This window comes from Oryzias latipes, chromosome 9 (genome assembly GCF_002234675.1).
Source record: "Oryzias latipes chromosome 9, ASM223467v1".
In the NCBI taxonomy this organism is placed as follows: Eukaryota; Metazoa; Chordata; class Actinopteri; order Beloniformes; family Adrianichthyidae; genus Oryzias; species Oryzias latipes.
The window spans coordinates 27,068,485-27,088,738 of NC_019867.2; the positions used below are offsets into that span (position 1 = coordinate 27,068,485).

At 41.1% G+C, this 20,254-nt stretch overlaps 1 protein-coding gene across 1 annotated transcript in view; it reads left to right on the forward strand.

Moving 5' to 3' along the window:
• Window positions 1-20,254, forward strand: part of dnah9 (dynein axonemal heavy chain 9) — a 71,976-nt gene that overhangs the window by 32,096 nt on the left and 19,626 nt on the right. Inside the window, exons 37-58 of the mRNA XM_023958740.1 lie at window positions 185-472; window positions 1,773-1,983; window positions 2,061-2,188; window positions 2,422-2,530; window positions 2,672-2,819; window positions 4,520-4,694; window positions 4,874-5,047; window positions 5,129-5,336; window positions 5,538-5,703; window positions 9,137-9,239; window positions 10,713-10,952; window positions 12,200-12,361; window positions 13,545-13,741; window positions 13,959-14,121; window positions 14,335-14,458; window positions 15,160-15,302; window positions 15,679-15,840; window positions 17,014-17,247; window positions 18,019-18,099; window positions 18,672-18,851; window positions 19,384-19,614; window positions 19,805-19,999. Of these exons, the coding sequence (XP_023814508.1) occupies window positions 185-472; window positions 1,773-1,983; window positions 2,061-2,188; window positions 2,422-2,530; window positions 2,672-2,819; window positions 4,520-4,694; window positions 4,874-5,047; window positions 5,129-5,336; window positions 5,538-5,703; window positions 9,137-9,239; window positions 10,713-10,952; window positions 12,200-12,361; window positions 13,545-13,741; window positions 13,959-14,121; window positions 14,335-14,458; window positions 15,160-15,302; window positions 15,679-15,840; window positions 17,014-17,247; window positions 18,019-18,099; window positions 18,672-18,851; window positions 19,384-19,614; window positions 19,805-19,999 (3,822 nt within the window). The remainder of the gene's footprint in view (window positions 1-184; window positions 473-1,772; window positions 1,984-2,060; window positions 2,189-2,421; window positions 2,531-2,671; window positions 2,820-4,519; window positions 4,695-4,873; window positions 5,048-5,128; window positions 5,337-5,537; window positions 5,704-9,136; window positions 9,240-10,712; window positions 10,953-12,199; window positions 12,362-13,544; window positions 13,742-13,958; window positions 14,122-14,334; window positions 14,459-15,159; window positions 15,303-15,678; window positions 15,841-17,013; window positions 17,248-18,018; window positions 18,100-18,671; window positions 18,852-19,383; window positions 19,615-19,804; window positions 20,000-20,254) is intronic.

Here is a 20,254-nt window from a genome sequence, read left to right on the forward strand (position 1 = left end):
CTGGTCCTTGCAGTCCTGGACTGCTGCAGGACATGACTTTTGTCACAAACTTGCTTGTTATTTCCAAAGTTTTTCCCCTTTTTACACATGTTCCAATAGCTTTTTAAGGTTGTTGATACTGGAGTATGTCATGAGCAGGGACCAGTGTATGTTTCTGAGTTTGGTTTTCTGTCTTTCCCTGTAGGATCACTATGACTGGGGCCTCCGAGCCATCAAGTCAGTGCTGGTAGTGGCCGGTTCTCTGAAAAGAGAAGACCCTGAGAGAGCTGAGGACCAAGTCCTCATGCGAGCTCTGAGAGATTTCAACGTCCCAAAGATAGTGACTGACGACATGCCTGTCTTCATGGGGCTGATAGGAGACCTCTTTCCCGCCTTGGATGTTCCCAGAAAGGTTAATCCGGATTTTGAGAAGCAAGTGCGGAGTACTGTTCTGGACCTGAAGCTACAGGCAGAGGATGACTTTGTACTTAAGGTAGAGCAGTCCTAACGTCTCTCATTATGTTAACCACATGTTGATCCTGCATGAAAAGTGAGGCATCACAAGCTGTCCAGAAAAAATCACAAAGAAAAATTTGGCTGGTCTTGCAGGGATTTATTAAGCTTCAGTCAAGTTCTTTCTGTTTACTAACTAATTTAAAACTCCTTACATACTTTTGCAACTCAAACTGAGAAGTCGTTAGCTGGTAATAGCAAATAAAGCAGGAAGCTTGTGGGGCTTTGAGAGTTTGGAAAATAGTGGCTTGTGTTTGAGCTGAATGGACTGAAGGAAGAAGCAGGAAGTAGCCATGTGAAGGTTTAAACAAGATTTTTCTTCCTTTCTTTTGAACTATTTAAAATGAATGTGGAAATGAGTTCATGTTGGTGGAATCTGTGATAAAAAGAATTAATTCAGTGTTGTCATCTATTTTTCTGTCCTTCAATTTCATGTAATCAACTCCAGAACTAAAGACACATGCTCTTTATGAACACAAAAGTATAATAACTCCGATCAACTTTTGATCTGTTGCAAAAGCATTCCCAAAGGTCTTTTAGTTATTATTATGCCGTTTTTAGTCAAAAATAGAAAAACCTGTGGTGTTTTCTTGGACATAGTTTTCTGCGGAGCGGCAGGAGTTCATTAGAAATTTGCTTTGGAGTTGTGAGTGGGAGCGCTGGTGCAGAGCAACACCACCCCCTTAAACTTCAGGTTTATAAAAAGAGTTTTGTAAGATCAGATATTATCAGCTTTAGGATCAATTTTAGGATCCTTTTATTAAGTTATAAAAGCCTAAATGAAAGTGGCCCTTCATTTTTTATCAGATTTATTTTTTAGTTTAAGTCCCTCCCAGAGCCCTCAGGTCCTCAGGTGCAGGTCTGCAAAAAAAAAAAAAACAACCACGGCGAGGCCTCATTTCAGCACTGTGGGCCTCGCCTGTGGAGGGAACAGCCTGCCTGAGGACCTGAGGGCTTCATCCATCCTGTGAAGGTTTTTAAAAAAAAATCCAAAACTCATCCTATTACCTCAGCTTGTAAGTATTTTTCAAATGTCCACACGTTTTAATAAAATGTAATAATAATGAATTTGATGTATTTTGATTGTATCTGTGTGATGTGTGTGTTGGGTTTCGATTTGTTTTTATTTACTTCTTATTATGATTGCTATTTTTAACTGTTATTTCATACTAATATTTATTTCATTATGTAAAACCCTTTGAGGTGCTTTTTAGCAGGAAAAGTGCTCTTTACATAATGTTGAATTGAAATGTGAATTTATCATGTATATGTGTCTTTAGGTGGTGCAGCTGCATGAGCTGCTGGCAGTCCGTCACTCTGTGTTTGTGATTGGCAACGCTGGCACCGGCAAGAGTCAGGTTCTGAAGTCTCTGTATACCACCTATAAGAACATTAAGCTTCGGCCTGTGTGGACAGACCTGAATCCAAAGGCTGTGACCAATGACGAACTCTTTGGAATTGTCCACCCAGCAACTAGAGAGTGGAAAGACGGCGAGTGCTTCTAAAACCACGCTTGAAAAGTGCAGTGTGATGAAAGGTTTGAGAATGAGCTTCAATTCCTTTCACAGGCCTCTTCTCTAGCATAATGCGTGACCTGGCCAACATCACTCACGATGGGCCAAAGTGGATTGTTCTGGACGGAGACATTGACCCCATGTGGATTGAGTCACTAAACACAGTTATGGATGACAACAAGGTGTGAAAAACGTTTAAGTGAAATGAAATGTGCTTGACTCTATTCCAAAAAAAATACTTCTTTCTAAAATGAAGAATTGAATATTTATTAATGTTTCTTTCTGGTGATAACTGAGGCGTGTGGTGAGGAGCCGGTGAAATAATTCAGGCTCAGTAATTAGAAAATCTATTTTTAACACACTTTTCTGTCATGTTTAGAATGTTTAGTATATGTATGTTTCCTGCTGCTGGTAGGTGCTGACTTTAGCCAGCAATGAACGAATCCCTCTGAAGCCTTCCATGAGGCTCATATTTGAGATCAGCCACCTCCGCACTGCAACCCCTGCCACAGTATCCAGAGCAGGTAGCTATCTGTTTGTCATTCCCGCGTGTAATATTTCAGAGAGGATGTGTGAAAAGATTCGGGTATCTTCTGCTGGAAGCCTCTTTTGTGTTCTCAGTAATCCAGCATGGATTTTAGTCATATCCTCCTTCCTCTTTGTAGGCATTCTGTATATCAATCCAGGAGATCTGGGATGGAACCCACAGGTTTTTAGTTGGATTAAAGAGAGAGAGCACCAAACTGAGAGGGCCAATCTGATCCTCCTGTTTGACAAATACGTTCCTTCTTGTCTGGATGCCCTCAGAACACGGTAACGCTGCTCCTTAGTACGTACATTACTTTTGGTGCTACATGTTGTTTTGCAAGAATGTTGGAATAACGGCACAGAAAGATATCAGACTGGATTAAACCCAGACTGAGTCGGTTGCTGGATTTCATTCTTCATCTTGAACAAGAGCAATTTTTTTTCTGTTTTCTCCCTTAAGCATTTACGGTAATGTCTTAGTCACAACTGCCCCTACAGGTGGATACAGGCTGTCTGTGGGGGGATAATGGGCGAACCTGTACGGGACCTGCAGCTGACCCGCATAACATTTTAAGAGAAGTCAGTGAATCCATAGAGTTAAAATGTTCATGCGCGTTTACTACAGCCATGTAGCACCTGCCCAGTGTGTGCACCCCACTAATGACTATGTGGCATAATGGTACCAAACGACAGCATGATCCGTACATCATAGGTGCATGTAACTTACAGAATCTTCATAAATACTTCATGTCACATTTACCACACGCATGACAATGGTACATTCCATTTTCATAACATCCCTTAGGGCAGTGTTTTTCAACCAATGTGCCGCGTCACACTAGTGTGCCGTGGGGGATGGTCAGGTGTGCCGTGGAAAATTGCCCTCATTAACTGATCTAACAACATTTCCCATCTCCAGGATATCAGCTCTTTGTTCATCCAAACAGGCCCTGATAAAACACTGAGTAGTTAGGAATATGAAAGATCGTAAAATACTTTTTTCTTTGTGTTTATTTGATTCTATTAAAGACATTTTGATAAGAATGACGGTACCGCGATTTAGCTGTAGCTTCAGACGCTTTCGGAAAGGCCCGCCCCTTTAATTGTCTCCACCAATCATTCTTGGAGGCTTAATCACATGTCATCAGTCTGACCAATCAGAAGTGGTTAAAGTCTTGATTTCCTTGTTCTGATTCTGCTCATAAAGTTGCTCATTTCCAACAAAAATACCAGCTAAAGCTCGTCGTTAGCGTTGTAGCTTTCCACAGAATCCGGTGTCAGACCGTGGAACAAGTGAACTAAACCATGAAGCTCAGAGAAGTGAGTCTATTTGCATTCGGCGGCTATTTGCACTACATCTCCCATGATGCACTGGGTTAAAGTGACAGCGTCTCAGCGCACAATGAATCTTTGTTGTTAAACGTCTTGAAACCACAATGAACACGCATCAAACAGTTTTTAAATCTTCTAACTTAACTTTTATTACATCTTTTAGAAAAAACAGCTGCAACTTCCAGCTTTTTCTGCCACAATAATCACAAAAATGCACGTGAGATTGCTGAGGACAATACAGACTATGAGTTTCTCCTTTTTTTTTTTTTTTTTTTTTTTGGATGCTGGGGTGCCGCGGGATTTTTGTCAAGGTTAAAGTGTGCTGTGGCTCAAAAAAGGTTGAAAAACATTGCCTTAGGGGAACTGCAAGACACATCTGCACTCCCTTTAAGATGCGGCCACACCTGGCTATGACCCTCCAAGGACCCGAACAACCCAAAGACCCACATCACCCGTACGGGTCAACCCCTTTTACAGGTGCATGTGACTAAGGCAGTAAATTATGTTCTTTGATAAATAAAAGTGAAATAAATAAAGTTAAAGGTCCTCTGTTTGTCCTTCAAACACTGATTTGTAACACATTTGACTGCCCTAACTACAAAGGCTACAAAGTGGTGTTCGAATGGTGTGATGTCATTTCACTGTTTTCTTAGGTTTAAGACCGTCATTCCCATCACAGAGCAGAGTCTGATCCAGACGCTCTGCTATCTACTGGAATGTTTTCTGAATCCTGAAAACACACCAGCAAACTGTAGCCAAGAACTGCACGAACTCTACTTTGTCTTTGCTGCCATCTGGGCCTTTGGAGGCGCCCTGTCCAGGGAGCAGGTACTGTGTGGGTCTCTGAGCATTAAAAACATAAAATGATGCTAAATAACTGCAGTGACATATAAAAGAATTCATCTCAGAACTGTAGCAAGTTTCTGTTATGAAGGAGAGAGACCTGTGAGAAAGTTTGATTACCCTGGTGTACCCTCATCGTTTTTGTGTGTGCTGTGTTTGAACAGCTGGTCGACTACAGAGTTGAGTTCAGCAAGTGGTGGGTTGCTGAGTTTAAAACCATCAAGTTTCCATCCACTGGGACGGTGTTTGATTACTATGTGAACCCAGAGACCAAAAAGTTTGAACCCTGGTCAAACATAGTTCCCCAGTTTGAGATGGACCCAGAAGCGCCACTTCAGGTAAATCCGTAAATGTGGATGTTTTCGGTTGGATGTTTTTTCATAAGATTAGCTTGATTGTGTCATTTGTGGTCTATACAGGGGTGTCTGGTCCACACCACAGAGACCATTCAAGTTCAGTACTTTATGGAGCGCCTTTTAGAGCAAAGCAGGCCTGTGATGCTGGTGGGGAGCGCCGGCACTGGGAAGTCTGTTCTGGTCAACAACAAGCTGGAATCCTTGGACCCAGAAAAATACATGATTAACAACGTCCCCTTTAATTACTACACAACAGCTGCAAATCTTCAAGGTACACGGTGATCACAGGCTTGCCTGAGGTCTCATCTTTGAACTGAAGTAGATTTAGAAGAAATCAGTCTGCATCATTTTTCTGCATTTGTAACGACAGAAAACCAGTGAGTGTCCTCCGGTATAAATGTAGAGACCGGACTAAGCTGCAGCTTAGAAAAGACCCTTTTATGCTCAAAGCTCTGTTACTTGTCCTGCAAAGCTGTTTTAGAAAAACCCCTTGAGAAGAAAGGAGGACGCATCTACGGCCCCCCAGACAGAAGAAGGATGGTTTGCTTCATAGATGACTTGAATATGCCCGAGGTGGACACATATGGCACAGTTCAACCCCACACACTCATACGCCAACACATGGACTACAAGCACTGGTAAGACTTAGCTCTTCAGCCTTAATGCTTAGTGGCATTGATTCAACAAGTTACTGGAAACATTCCTCAGAGAGTTTGGTCCATTTTGACATGATAGCGTCACATAGATTTGTCGTCTGCACATCCATGATGCCAATCTCCCGTTCCACCACATCCCAAAGGTGCTCTACTGGGTGACACACATCTGGGGCCTCATTCATAAACGTTGCGTACGCACAAAAGAAGGCGTACGCCACTCTCTACGCAATAGTTGAGATTTATAAAAAGCAAACTTGGCGGGAAAATGTGCGGTCCTTCACGCAAGCTCTGACCCAGGCGTACGCACTAAAACGGGTGAAATGAGAAACGGCGACACCGTCGGCAGATGGAAGAAACACGTGAAAGTGAAAATGACAATACTGCCTCTCAGAAATTACATGACGACTTCACAAAGCAAGTCTTACAATTAACAGCCTACACGAACATCCGTTTGATCGATTAGCAGTGAAACAAATAAAAAAAAAAATCAAACGAAAATTACAACAGAAAATCAAATGAACACTTATTTGCAGAAAGAAAAGTGAAATATGTTCTGCAATATTGGCATGTTGTGCAATTCATCCTTATAAATAATATAGTTAACAGAACGAAATAATGTCCAAAACTGATATTCCCGTTAATGTGTCCGTCTGGCCGAGCAAATATAGGTGCAATTAGACAGACAGACAGACAGACAGACAGACAGACAGACAGACAGACAGACAGACAGACAGACAGACAGACAGACAGACAGACAGACTGACTGACTGACTGACTGACTGACTGACTGACTGACTGACTGACTGACTGACTGACTGACTGACTGACTGACTGACTGACTGACTGACTGACTGACTGACTGACTGACTGACTGACTGACTGACTGACTGTCCGTCCACTGGGGAAAGTTGTTTTCATAGTAAAACATTTCTTCATAAGCTACGGAATTATGGTATTCATGCATATGCCTTTAGTTTGTTTTATTTTGATGAAACAATGTATGGCGTATGTCTCAACCATTCAGAAAGCAACAAGAAATTACATTTGCGCTGATCAATTTCCCATTTCCACGTCTATTATTACCGACATCTGTAGCTTGTCAGATGCAATTAAATGGATGGAAATAAAATGCCCCATCACAATGCGTAATGACACACAATGGCTGATCTTGCGCTCTTAGAAGATGTGGCAAATGGAAGAATTCGGAGTGAACGCATCTTTAGACAGCAAGAAGACTTGCTGGCAAACGAGGACGAGTGGCTTATGAACCGCTTCCGACTTCCTCGAGCCGTCCTGTTGGACCTCTGCAGGTTTTTGGGGGTGTGTCACCCGGTGCATCTGGCGCGTCTGCGTCCCCCTGCGCCTCAGTCACCACTTATCGTAAAAGGGATTCCCCAATTATTGCTGCCAGTCTCTCATCAAGAGGGGTCAGCTCCGGTGATCCACCCCCACCCCCACCCACCCGTGGCAGACACACTCTAGCGATGCAGCGCCAGACGTTTTTTTGCCTCGACTTTGATGTCCGACCATTTCTTTTTTATTTCGGCCACGGTCCGAGGTTGTGAGGCTACAGCATATAAGGCGTCTGAAAACGTTTGCCACTCAGGTGCCTTTTTGGCATTAGTAATGCCCACACTGTGCCCTCCAAACAACATTTTTACGATAACTTCTACTTCACATTGAGTGAAGTTAAGTTTTTTTCATTTCCTCTCGGTGTTTGCCATGGTTTCGCAATCAATGAATATTCATTTGTGGGCGTTTCACGGACTATTTATGGGCAACTATGGGCGTGTCATGAAGCCGTGCCATTTAGAATTGGTTGTGATTTATTAAGGGAAAGATGCGTAGGATGTGCATGCGAACGGTTTTATAAATCCAAATATTTCTGTGCGTACGCACGTCCTATGTTTCATCCGTATGCCACTTCTGACGCAAATCCTACGCAAAGTTTTATAAATGAGGCCCCTGGTGACTGTGGAGGCCATTTAAGTTCAGCGAGCCAATTGTCATGTTCTAGAAACCAGTTTTTGAAATACTTGGATCAGCCGGCCTGGCACCTACACCTATGCCACGTTCAAAGTCACTTAAATCCTCTTTCTTCCTCCTTCTGATGCTCGGTTTGAGCTGCAGCAGATTGGCTTGACCATGTCTAAATGGAATGAGTAGCTGCCATGTGATTGGGTGATCAAAAATTTGTGTTAACGAGCAGTTGGACAGGTGTGAACACATAATAAACGCAATTGATGTGCCTAATAAAATGGTCAGTGAGGGTAAGTCACGTGCTGATTCCAACAGCACATATGACTTCTGACATATGTGTCTCACGTTCAACTCGCGTCCACTTGTGTTATGATAAATCAGGATTATTCCCTTGGTAGAGTGTGTGTGTCTGTGCACGTGTGCGCTTTCACACTTCTTTTTTTTTTTTATATATTTTTTTATTGCTTTTTTAACAAAGTTTTAAAACACACAACACAAACACTGCCAGTGTACAAATGAGAAATACAGCATAAATACCTACATACAGCAACAACACAGAAGGATTCATCCTAAGGATGCAGAGAAAGGTAAACAGTCATCATCAGATGAGAGGCTGGGCTTTTGCCTGGTTAATATGATCCATGGAAACTCTCCAAGTCTTTGTGAATTTATCCTGCCGACTAGTCAATTTGTATCGTATTTCCTCAAGGTACAAACAGCTCGCCAAGTCATTTAGCCACTTACAGAAACTGGGGGAGGTAGAAGCCTTCCACTCCTCCAGAATAATCCTTTTGGCTATAACCATTCCAAACATGACAGCATTTTGAATTGATTGTGAAAGCTTCTGAGTTTGCTCTGAACAACCAAATATTGCAATCCGAAGGTTGGGAGTTATTTGTACATTGTAAACTGAACTAAACAGCCTAAATATATTAAACCAAAAATGTATTAGCTTAGGGCATGAGTAAAATAAATGAGATAAAGAACCTATACCAGTTTGACAACGATTACAGTTTGGTGAAACAGAAGAAAAAATTTTATGCAATCTTGTTTTGGAGTAATGCAAATGGTGGATTACTTTAAACTGTATAATTTGTTGATGTGCACTTATGGAACAAGACTTGATCCCTTTCAAAGCGCTTATCCATAAACTAGTAGGGATATCCGTCCCAATGTCATCTGCACACTTCTTCATGTCATTATGCGTTAAGGTTTATGGGAGTCCAGATTTATCTGTTCTGCTCATGCCTAATACACTCAGACCATTTTAAACATGACCAGAAACCAGCTGAATGACTTGATAAGGGGCCAGCCTCTTGGTGAAATGTCAGGAGCCCCCCCCACACACAGACATACATTCTGACTTTAGTGGAGGGATGTTTGTGGTTTTGGGGGCATGGTAAGCATTACTTTTTTTTCTGTGTGTGTTTTCCAGGTACGATCGAAACAAGTTGTCTCTGAAAGACATTCAAAACCTTCAGTTCATCGCCTGCATGAACCCCACTGCCGGCAGTTTCACCATTGATCCACGGTTGCAGGTACACGACCCCACGCCGGATCGTCTTCACCTACATTTTCAAATCTGAGGCTTCATGTGCTCCAGCTCATCTTCAGCTGGACTACAGTAAAAAAGTGGTTTTTAATGTGTTGATGTTTGCTACATTGATTTAATGTTTTAATAAATGTTAGATTCATTTTTAACAGTTTTTTTGTCTTTAGGGTAAACATAAGAAACATTGTCTTTCTTTTGTACCCATTGTGAGAAAACGTATTCGTTTTTTGATGTGGAAAAAGAATTTACGAGATTTTGACAAAACAGTTTGACATGGTTTGTGTTATTACCTTAACTCTTACAATAATCGCAGGGCTTTCCTAAAGGGTAGCAGCTAATTGATCTTTGATTTACGTCAATGATCGTCCTGCTGTCATGGAAGCAACCATCCTCCGCTTTGTGTTAGATCATGGTTCACGCCTCCGCATTGTCGGTTCAGTTTGAAAATGGAAATCTTGAGGGCATCAACCCGCTCATACCATGGTCACTATACAGAGAAAGAAAATTCAATCTAGTTATTTTAAACATTTAAATAGTTTTTTCTTGCCAGAAGCGGACTATTTGATATGCAGTGTGACGTGTCGTTATAGCAATGGCCATGGGGCCTGCACCTCGCACTGCTGGAGCTGGTGTATGAGGACTAACTAGCGGCGTACTGTCGTGTATATATGTTTAACGTCATTATAAGTAATCCAAAACATCATTTCGGAGGAAAAGTCTACCTCTTCCTTCTTGTTTTTGTCCAGATGATGAAGCAAAAGTTTGTTTCAAAGAAAATAAATTCACAAGTAGTTTCATAGATCGCTTTGATTGAATAAATATCTACCATTAACTCTGATCAATAAATGTGGCATTTAATATGTCCATCAGACATTTGAAGGACAGAAGTCTTTTCTACGGTCTTAATGTTGTGATCAACTGTGGAGTAACGTCTGTCCACCTATACTTCAAGTTTCTGTTGTTCCAGTTACCAACTGGCGTTCAGGCAAGTGCAATAATACAAAAGATTCCGTCTATGTGACCGGGACTTCTTTTTTAGATGTCCATCGTCCCTTTTTAATGGACACAATCCTAATTGAGTATTCACTCATATCATGGTGTAACAAAAGGTGAAAGTGACTTCTACAACAGTTTATTTTTTTAACAATCATGTTGGAGACGCTTGAAGGGCTTTGGTGGTTCTGTATATATTTGACTCCGCTGTCTGTGACAGACTGATAGAAACATTCAGGACAAAATGAGGACATATACTAGACATCAGCTTGGACTTTGGAATGCAGAAAGTCCTGCAGCACGTTCCTTTCTAAAGCTTTCAGTAGCAGAGAGTGATGCATGTTTGAGGCAACTCAAAGTCTCACTGACAGTTTCTGATGTTTGAACTTCAGCCAACTTCCTAAAGATGAGTCATTAATGCAAAACAGGCTTACTTCCATCCTCTCTGTTCTGTCACCCTACACAGAGACACTTCTCTGTCTTTTCTCTACCATTTCCGAGAAATGATGCCCTCACCACCATCTACAGCTCCATCCTCTCTCAGCACCTGAAAGCGGGAGACTTTAGCCCCGACCTACAAAACAGTTGCTCCCCCCTAGTCAGTCTTGCACTGGCTGTGCACCAGAGCATCTCCGCCACCTTCCTGCTCTCAGCAGTCAAGTTCCACTACATCTTCAACCTGCGAGACATCTCCAACATCTTCCAGGTGAGACACAGATCGCACATATCGATGACAGATACTGTATGTACAGAAAAACAGACAGGAACTAAAGAAATTTGACCTATTAAAGTCCTATTTTTCCAGCTGCCAGGCCTCTGCCATGATTCATCAACTATTATGCTCACGTTTGTTTTTAATGAACACATTTGTAATTAAAATGATGAAAACGTTTCTCATGCCTGGTTACAACTATTTTTAGTGCTGTTGTTATATCTAATAGCAAATAATCTTGTCTTTACCTTTGCAGAATTCTTGATAAAATTGACGTGCATACATTTCAGGTTAATGCACTTAGCTTCAGTCTAAGTGCGGACTGATTATTGTGCCTGTCTTTATTTCCATTTTAAAAAGCATTGACAGAGGTCTTTTAATTATGATTGTGCTGATTTTAGACAAAGTTTCTGCAAAGTTGCATTTCAATAGAAATTCCCCTCTGAGTTATGAGCCACCCCTTCCCATGCCCTATAATTAAGCTATCTGCTTACACTCTCTAACTACTGCGCAGAAGTACATGGAGGAGGACGTACATCTAGTCGTCTACAAGTGGATTTATCAGGATGGAGCAGAGCAGAGAGCTTGTGGCTCGCCCAGCTTATTTTCTACGTCAAAACTAGAAATCTTTTTCAAACTGCATTTTTTCGTCTGAACAAAGAAATATTCACAAAAGCAATTTTAAACGTATTTAAAATGTTCTTTATACATGTCCTCCATCAACAGAAAAATGCCTTAAGAACATGTTAAAAACACCCAAAACATGAGTTTCATCAGAGTGGGTCCTAAAACGATTGTGTTTATTAAGCCAACGACGGATAAGGCCGGCTCAGAACATCTGTAAGGCTGGGATTTCAGACTCCAGACAGTGAAAAATGTTTTATGATGCCCCAAACTCAGTCTGAATGTGTGACTGTTCTTACCTAACTATATGAATCAGGATAGGATAAGCTGATAGCTGCAGGATAAAAATAATCAGAATGTCTCCATAGTTTCAGTTATTGTCTTAGGGCACACACACCACAGGATGAAACTGATATGAATTCTTGGTCTTTCATGAAAATATATGAATGTTTTGGGAAAAGTATGACAGTTTTGGTCAGGCTTTTTTCTTCATTTGAAAAACTCTTTCCAATCATCTCCTGCCCACCTTGTTTCTGTCTCATCTAAAGTCAAACTGCCCAATCAACCTGAAACTATTCTGTGTCCACTGACTTCTTTTTGCCCTATTTTCTCCCCAGGGTATTCTCTTCTGTACCAGTGAGTGCCTGAAGACCCCCGAAGACCTGCTAAAAGTGTACCTGCACGAGACCTGCCGGGTCTACCGAGACAAGCTGCTGGATGAGCAGGACATCCAGACCTTTGACAAGCTGCAGGAAGACATGGTGAAAAAGTTCTACAAGGTGAGAGTTTTCTACTGCTTGAATGCACCTTTTGCGTACGTGTTCACACTGCTACCCGATACTAGCTCATGTACTAAGTTGGAAGAGGCTTTGTGCGAAATGTGGAAAATCTTGTGGATCTCGCAACAGGCGTTTTTCTTTCACAGCTCCATTTCAGATATGAGAAAGACTTTGTGTCATATAGTTCCAGCCGGGCACAAACTGCAATTATTAATTTCTTCTTCATGATTGATTTTTGATTTATAAGACCAAATAAATCCAATGTCGTGACATATTCAAAGGCCATTACCGGGCCTGCTCAATAAACAAAAAATTTCCAACATCACATTATTAGCCTGTGCAATACGTGTATTGCAAAAGACCATGTAAACTGTGATAAATGGTTAACTTTACACCCAATGCTCCTGAAAAAAGGCAAAAAATAGTCACTGGGGAGTTTTTACAAGTCAGCCACTCTCCCTTACTCCTCTGTTATTCATCTGTCACAAACTATAGAAGCTGAGCTTAATTGCTACTCGTTGTCCTCGGTCATAAACTGTGAGGAAGACCGCTTGGCATGGTGGAAATTACATTCCTACATATAGGCAAACTTGCGAGGAAGTGTCTCCGCTTACATGTTAGTAGTTCGATTTCAGAGAGACTTTTCAGTACAACAGGATACATATTAACACGTCAGGACACATTAGAGCCTTGCAAAGTAAACATATTGGTTCTCCTGACCAAGGACTCTTCATAGTGAAACAGTCACTGAGGATGCATAGATAGAGCAAACCTGATGTTTTCAGAAAAGCCCAAATGCAAACTACATACATTTTTCTGAATTGTTGTCCATATTAGATTAGGCCAGTACTACCAGAAAGGTAGATCATTGTTCTTTGGTGTGTTTCCCAGACATACAAGTTCTTCCCCATATCCTATTATGTTGATTTTTATCTAAATAAAATGGTTGCAGTGAAATGGAATTGATGTTTTAGTTTTTCCCCCCGCTATTTCTTCATCTATCACAAGTCATATCCCCATCCCAACACTGATCATGTCTATTGCACATAGTATGCTTTTTTCAAATGGTTCAGCCCTTGCTGCCACGTGAAGTCCAGAGTGTTCGAGACCATTTTTTATGTTGTACAATAAGGCTAGCACATCGTCTTCTCTGCTTACCATGCTGTGTTTGTGTCCGTCCAAGGACAAGGACGAAGTTATCGAGCAGACTAGGAAGTTGAACCTGTTCTGCCACTTTGCCGGTGGGCTGGAGGAGTCTAGGTACAGCGCTGTCCAGTCCTTGAGTGGACTCAATAAAACCCTGATGGAAGCAATGGACAGACACAACCAGGTCAACTCCACCATGGACCTGGTGTTGTTTGAGGATGCCATGGCTCATGTGTGAGTTCAGCAAGCTCAAGTTTTGTTGACTTTAAAGAAATGCATAAGAAGGTCGATGTTAAAACAAATCCAACCACCAGGTGCTCTTAAGGTAATCAGCATTTTTGCCGTAAAGGAAGGAACAAAAGGCCCACCACAGAACTGAATAACTGAATGCACAAACCCAACATGAACTCTTATTCCTCAATCCCCTGACTGTCTGCATCTTCTCCTGCAGCTGTGGAATAAACCGGATCCTGGAGGCTCCGCGGGGTAATGCTCTGCTCGTTGGAGTTGGTGGAAGTGGCAAGCAGAGTCTGACCCGCCTGGCTGCCTTCATTTCCAACCTGGACGTGTTTCAGATCACTTTGAGAAAAGGATACGGAGTGTCTGACCTGAAGGTTTGATTCGCTAAAAGCATCCATGTGTAGAAGTCAATTTGCATCCATGTTCTTTTAAAAGACTGATAAATGAATGATTTGTGAGTCAAACAGAGATGGTTTTGATGCATTCATGCATTCATTAAAAGCAGCTCAGATATTAAAAATATAGAACTGCAAACTAAAGGTTCTTTCGCAGTCCAGTCTCACCATGCGTCACTCTTCCTCACCTAGACTGACCTGGCATCTCTCTGCATCAAAGCTGGTGTGAAGGATGTCAGCACTGTCTTTCTAATGACTGATGCCCAAATGGTTGACGAGAAGTTCCTTGTCCCAGTCAACGACTTCCTAGCATCAGGTATCTGCAGGCTCATCTTGTGATTTCACAGCAGTCACAGATCACTGCTGTGCCAGTTCTGCTGCATCGCTCATTCATATGTTCATATTTTAGAGTGATAATGCAAACTATTATTATTGGTTTTAATAGGTTTTGGCCTGTTGGTTGGAACTATATTTTATTTTCCTAATTTATTGCATCTTTAAATAAAAATGTTGCTTATACAATATTTGGTCTCCATAGAAACCTGGTTTATGACAAAAGCAAACCGTCATAAATCCTAAGATTTGAAAGGTTATACTTGACCTTAAAATTCTAGGTTATTCAAGTTATGAGTCTAATTCTTCTGCTTCCCAATAAATCAACCAAACAACCGCCTTTTACTGTCACCCAATTGGTATGCTACTGGGACCAGCCAATCAGATGCATGATGTCCATGCTAGTAAAAAAGTTTCTTCATTCTACATGAAGGAAACAAGGGAAAGATTTTATCAGAATTTCCTGAAACGATGTCATTATAAAATAATTCAATTACCATATTTTGGGCATCTCTTTAAAATATGAGCCAGATTTGACTTAGGAGTCTGGATGCTTTATGTCAACTCAGAATCCAAAAAGATAAAAGAAGCTTTCAGAGTTTTTTTTCTTTTTTCTTTTGCTGAAGTTTAGATTGGTACAAAAACAAACAGAAACCTGTGACGGTAATGATTTTTGTTTTCCAGGTGAGATTCCTGATCTGTTCCAAGACGAAGAAGTGGACCAAATTATTGAGAGCATGAAGCCAGCAGTGCACAGCGCAGGAATGATGGTTACAAGAGAAACCTGCTGGAAGTTCTTCATTTCACGTGTTCGCAGACAGCTGAAGGTAAAAAAATCCGAAAAAACATAGACCTGCATGCTCCTTTCACTCTTTCATAACCATTTAGAAATTGAATGAGTCGCCGTTTATCTGTTTCACAGAACTGAGTGGATGTTTTATCTCAGTACTCTCATAATGTAGATCAAGCTTTCTTGACGACACTTGTAGCCAGCAGCATGAAGAACATGTTCCTGAGAGCAGAAAGAACGGAGGAGAAAAATGTGGTGAAAACCTGTGCCCCACTGCCTCCAGCTCAACAGCTATTCATGTGCTTGGAAGCTTTGTCTCATCAGTGACAGAGCTGTAGCCAATTCTGAAAACCTTATGATTCAGATCTTTGACTCCAGATGTTTATGTGTGGATGTTTGCTCATGTGTTGCAGGTGGTTCTGTGCTTCTCTCCAGTGGGAAGTAAACTGAGGCTCTGCAGCAGGAAGTTTCCTGCCATCATCAACTGCACCACAATCATCTGGTTCCACGAGTGGCCACAGGAGGCGCTGGAGTCTGTGAGCCTCCAGTTCCTGCAAGGGGTGGAGGTTAATGAGGTGAGAGCTGCTTTTGTTTTATCGTTGACTATACAGGGGAACTGGACTGAGTCAGTGTGACGTCATCTATAGAAAATGGCTTTCTGGCTCCAACCAAATAGTCAATTCAGTTGCTTTTTTTTTTGGCGATAAGGGTGTCGCCATGTTGGTGCCAGACGACATCGGTAAGCAGTGCTGGTCAGTGTTGGGCTGAGTCATTGTTTCACTCTTGCCAATTAGGAGGGATTTTGTTGGAGTCTACCACTTGAAAGCAGTCTCATGAGAATCTGTCAATTCAAACACTTTGAATCCTCTTGGAACCAGCAGGTGCTTCTTATTTGAAACGTGAGTGAGGAGTGGTCACTAAGTCCAGTTCTCAAATACTGTTAAGGGTTTTATCACACCAGGACCTCACACTTTATGTTTCAAAATACTGTACCGGTATAGTTCAGAATGTCAACTACTGGGAGGCTAAAACCAAAAATCCTGTTTTTCTAGAACAAGGTTTCTGCAGAGCGGCAGGAGATGATTCAAAATTTGCCTTAGAATTGTGGATGGGACTGATGGTGCAGAGCAAGATTCCCATGATTTCCCATGATCCTTTTGTCTACACTCTATAGCACTAGCTCACAGCACCTCACAATCCCAACCTTACATTAGAGGTGCTACAAAAAAAGTGAGCAATGTTGGAGCTATCCAGTCGAACAGTTTCGATCAAATCAAATCAAACTTTACTTATAAAATAGCGCTTCTCATGCATTTTGTGCAGCTCGAAGCGCTTTAACACTACATCAAGATTCCAGCTCAGACATGGAAAACAAAGACGCATGCATTTGTCTCCAAGTGGATGCATCAGAATGGAGCAGAAATCTAGTGACCCGCGGATTGTATCTTCCACGTCACAAAGACAATCAATTTTAAATTGCATTTTGTTTCTGCACCTGATTTACAACAATTTGAATGAAGAAATTCTCAGATATGCTGATTTAAGCTTAATTTTCTCTCCATGTCTTTCATCATGACAAAAATGCCACAAGAACATGTTAAACACCAAACACACAAATTTCATTGGAGTGGGTCTTTAATGTGCTTACTGCAGGGCAGGAAGACAACAATTTAGTGCCTGTGTGTGTGTGGAACTTCAGATAAATCTGCATTTTCTGCCTTTTCATGTCAAATAACCACTGATCCCAGTCTGAAGTGAAAGAGTCTGTGAGTAAATTCATGGCGTACGTCCACACGAGTGTGAATCAGGCATCCAAGGATTACCTGGCTAAAGAGCGCCGCTTCAACTACGCCACCCCCAAGTCTTTCCTGGAGCAGATCACCCTGTTCCGCAGTTTGCTGGGACACAGAAGCAAAGAGCTCACCGGCAAAATCAATCGGTTGGAGAATGGCCTGCAGAAGTTTGAAAGTGCTGCATCTCAGGTAGAGCTTCTGTTTTCAGGTTATTTCAAACAGTAGCTATGCCTTTAAACAATCCATCAGTTCATCAAAAGCTCAAAAAGCACTGTTTGAAGTTTAAAAAAATCCACATTTGCTTTATTTCAATTTTTTTTAAATGGGATTTCTTGCACAATAACCTTTTGAGTCCCTGATGTCAGATCATTATTTCTGGGACAAACTGAAGACTTTCTGAACACTTTGTTCGGTGTGTGTGAGAGCATGTTTAATGATTTATTTTACAAGCTTCTTATCCAGTTCATCTTGTCTGACTATTTGTTTGTTTGATTTTCTTCCTGTAATGGATTAAACCCCATGTGCATGGGCATTCTTGTAGGGTCACAATATTTCTACTCATGTGATTGTTCTTTTTAGACTTTTAGACTATCTCAATTAGAGGGAGACATTTGGTTTTAAGTTTGATCGAAACCAGAAATGAACTTCAATTAGACAAAAGTAAACTCATATTGATGCAATGAATTGATGCTGGAGTTGCATCAATGAAAGAATCCAGCCTGAGCTCCATCAAAGTCAGTCCATGTTTGTAACATTGTAAGGTTAACATTAGAGCAACCATCACGACCTTTTTTGGACTGATAAAAACAATTTTATACATTTATGACAATTCAACAATTATAAATGAATCTTATTACAGTACATGGAAACGAAAGTATTCTCTTTTTTATTACAGTATAAGTATTTTATTGGTTCCCTTTTTCCCTGATCCCGACTTTTTTGTCTATTACCAACCAACAGGTGGACACTCTGAAGGTCAAGCTGGCGGATCAGCAGCTGGTGCTGCAGCAAAAGAACGATGATGCTGACAAACTGATCCAGGTAAAAAAATGTTTTTTGTTTCTTCTACACAAGGGGACGAAACAGGGCCGGGCCGCAGACAGGTACCGGTCCATGAGGCAGTTGGTACCACGCCTCAGAGGAAAAGAAACAAAGACCACATTTCTTCTTTTATTTATAATCTGATTCTGAAGAAAGTTTTATTTTGGAAAACTACTGGATTCACCACATCTGATTCACTAACATTTCAAGTCTCTATGGTGTCAAAAATCCATCCACTACCTAAAGTGGCTGCTCCGACTGCTGAATTGAAACGCTAAGCTAATTAAGTTAATTCAAGACAAACTTCTCTGGAAAGTTTCTTTTAGCAGAAAAGAGCCAGTAAGGAAATAGAAGAAGAATATTTGACTACAAAATCTAAATGGGGATTTATTGCAACAGTTGTTCCCACACAACATAACGGCTGTCTATTGTTACGAGGATGCAACAGATAAAAAAAAACAACTTTTTACCTGCCATTTTTTTAAACATAATTGTTTGTTTTAACATATCTTCATGCTTTGTTGATCGACAAAAATGTCAATACTGATGGTATTCCTTTTTACGCTTTGTAGGTGCTCGGCGTAGAAAAAGAAAAAGTCTCAAAGGAGAGAGCTTTGGCAGACGAAGAAGAAAAGAAGGTGGCAGCAATCACTGATACGGTCAGCGCCAAGCAGAAAGACTGTCAAATAGACTTGGACAACGCTGAACCACTGCTGGAAGCAGCTCGGAAAGCACTCAACATCCTCAACAAAGTTAGTTTTTCTTGTTTTTTTTACTGTATTTTCTACATGTGACATCACGCTTTACCTTCCTCTAAGCTTTACACCTTTGCATGTCAAGCTTTGGTATAGTCCAGGTGTAACAACCTGATGCTCTTGAGCCTCATGAGGCTCATTCAATCCACCGTCACTCTTTAGCTTTGTAGAAAAGTTCTAATAATTTGAATCAATAATGGGTTTGTAGTTTTGGTTCTTTTTTTTTTCCAAGTTTTATCACTTATGTTTGGAAGTTTAATGTTAGATAACTGAGCAAAATGATGCTAAAAGATTGAATCTTTTGTTATTAGACTCATTTTAAGCTCATATTTATTCCCAACAGTGTCTAGTTGCTGTTCAGAGACAAAGTTATTCAGCTAGAATTGAATTTTCATATATCGATTTTCTTTCATTTAATTCTACACCATGCTTCTTTATTCCTTTAACTTCAAGACCACAAAGTTGTGCAATTATTCATACTTTAGTAAATACAGCAATAATCTGAATGTCTTTCCTCCCAATCCTTCAGAAAAACTTGACAGAGCTGAAGTCCTTCAAAGCTCCTGTGGAGGCTGTGACCAGAGTCCTAGAGGCGGTGATGATTCTGAAAGCACCAATTGGAAAAGTCCCAAAAGACCTCAGTTGGAAGGAAGCAAAGGTGATGATGGCCAACGTGGACAAATTTCTCGAGTCTCTCAAAACCTTTGATGGAAGGAATATCCCAGAGACATCCTTGAAGGCCCTCGAGCCCTATTTGCAGGTTAGTGAGTCAGTTAGCCGTTACACTCTTTGATGAAGAAGATTGAGGTCATTCTTCTGTGCAGGTTATCTACTCAGGTTGCTTGTTTAGCAGCAGAGAGACTGAACTAAATCTTCATGGTGGCAAATGAAACAAATGAAATCTCCGCTTCAGTTCATCTTCACATTTGTTTTCTTTGTGCTGTCTCCAGGATCCAAGCTTTTGTCCAGCACAGGTGGCTGCCAAGTCCTCGGCTGCAGAGGGTCTGTGCTCCTGGGTTTTGAACACTGTGAACTTCTATAAGATTTACTGTGAGGTGGAGCCCAAGAAACAGGCCTTAGAAAAGGCCAACGACGAGCTGCAGGCTGCAGAGAAAAACCTAAACCGTATCCGAGGCAAAGTCAAAGTAAGCATTGATGGCAAATCCCAAATCCTTTAAATAATTTGTGTCCAAGTGCTGAAAGCAATCAAGATTTTAGGCATTTTGAAGCTGTTGCTATCAAAAATGCCCAGTTTAAATTTGGATGCACCTTTGGGTTTCAAGAATAGTGACAAAGCTGTTCCAACGCTCTGTAAATCACCACTAGGAAGGCTAAAACATTTGAAAACATTGTGTATTATAGCACCATCTAAGAAACCAAAATGTCAAAGTTTAATCTTG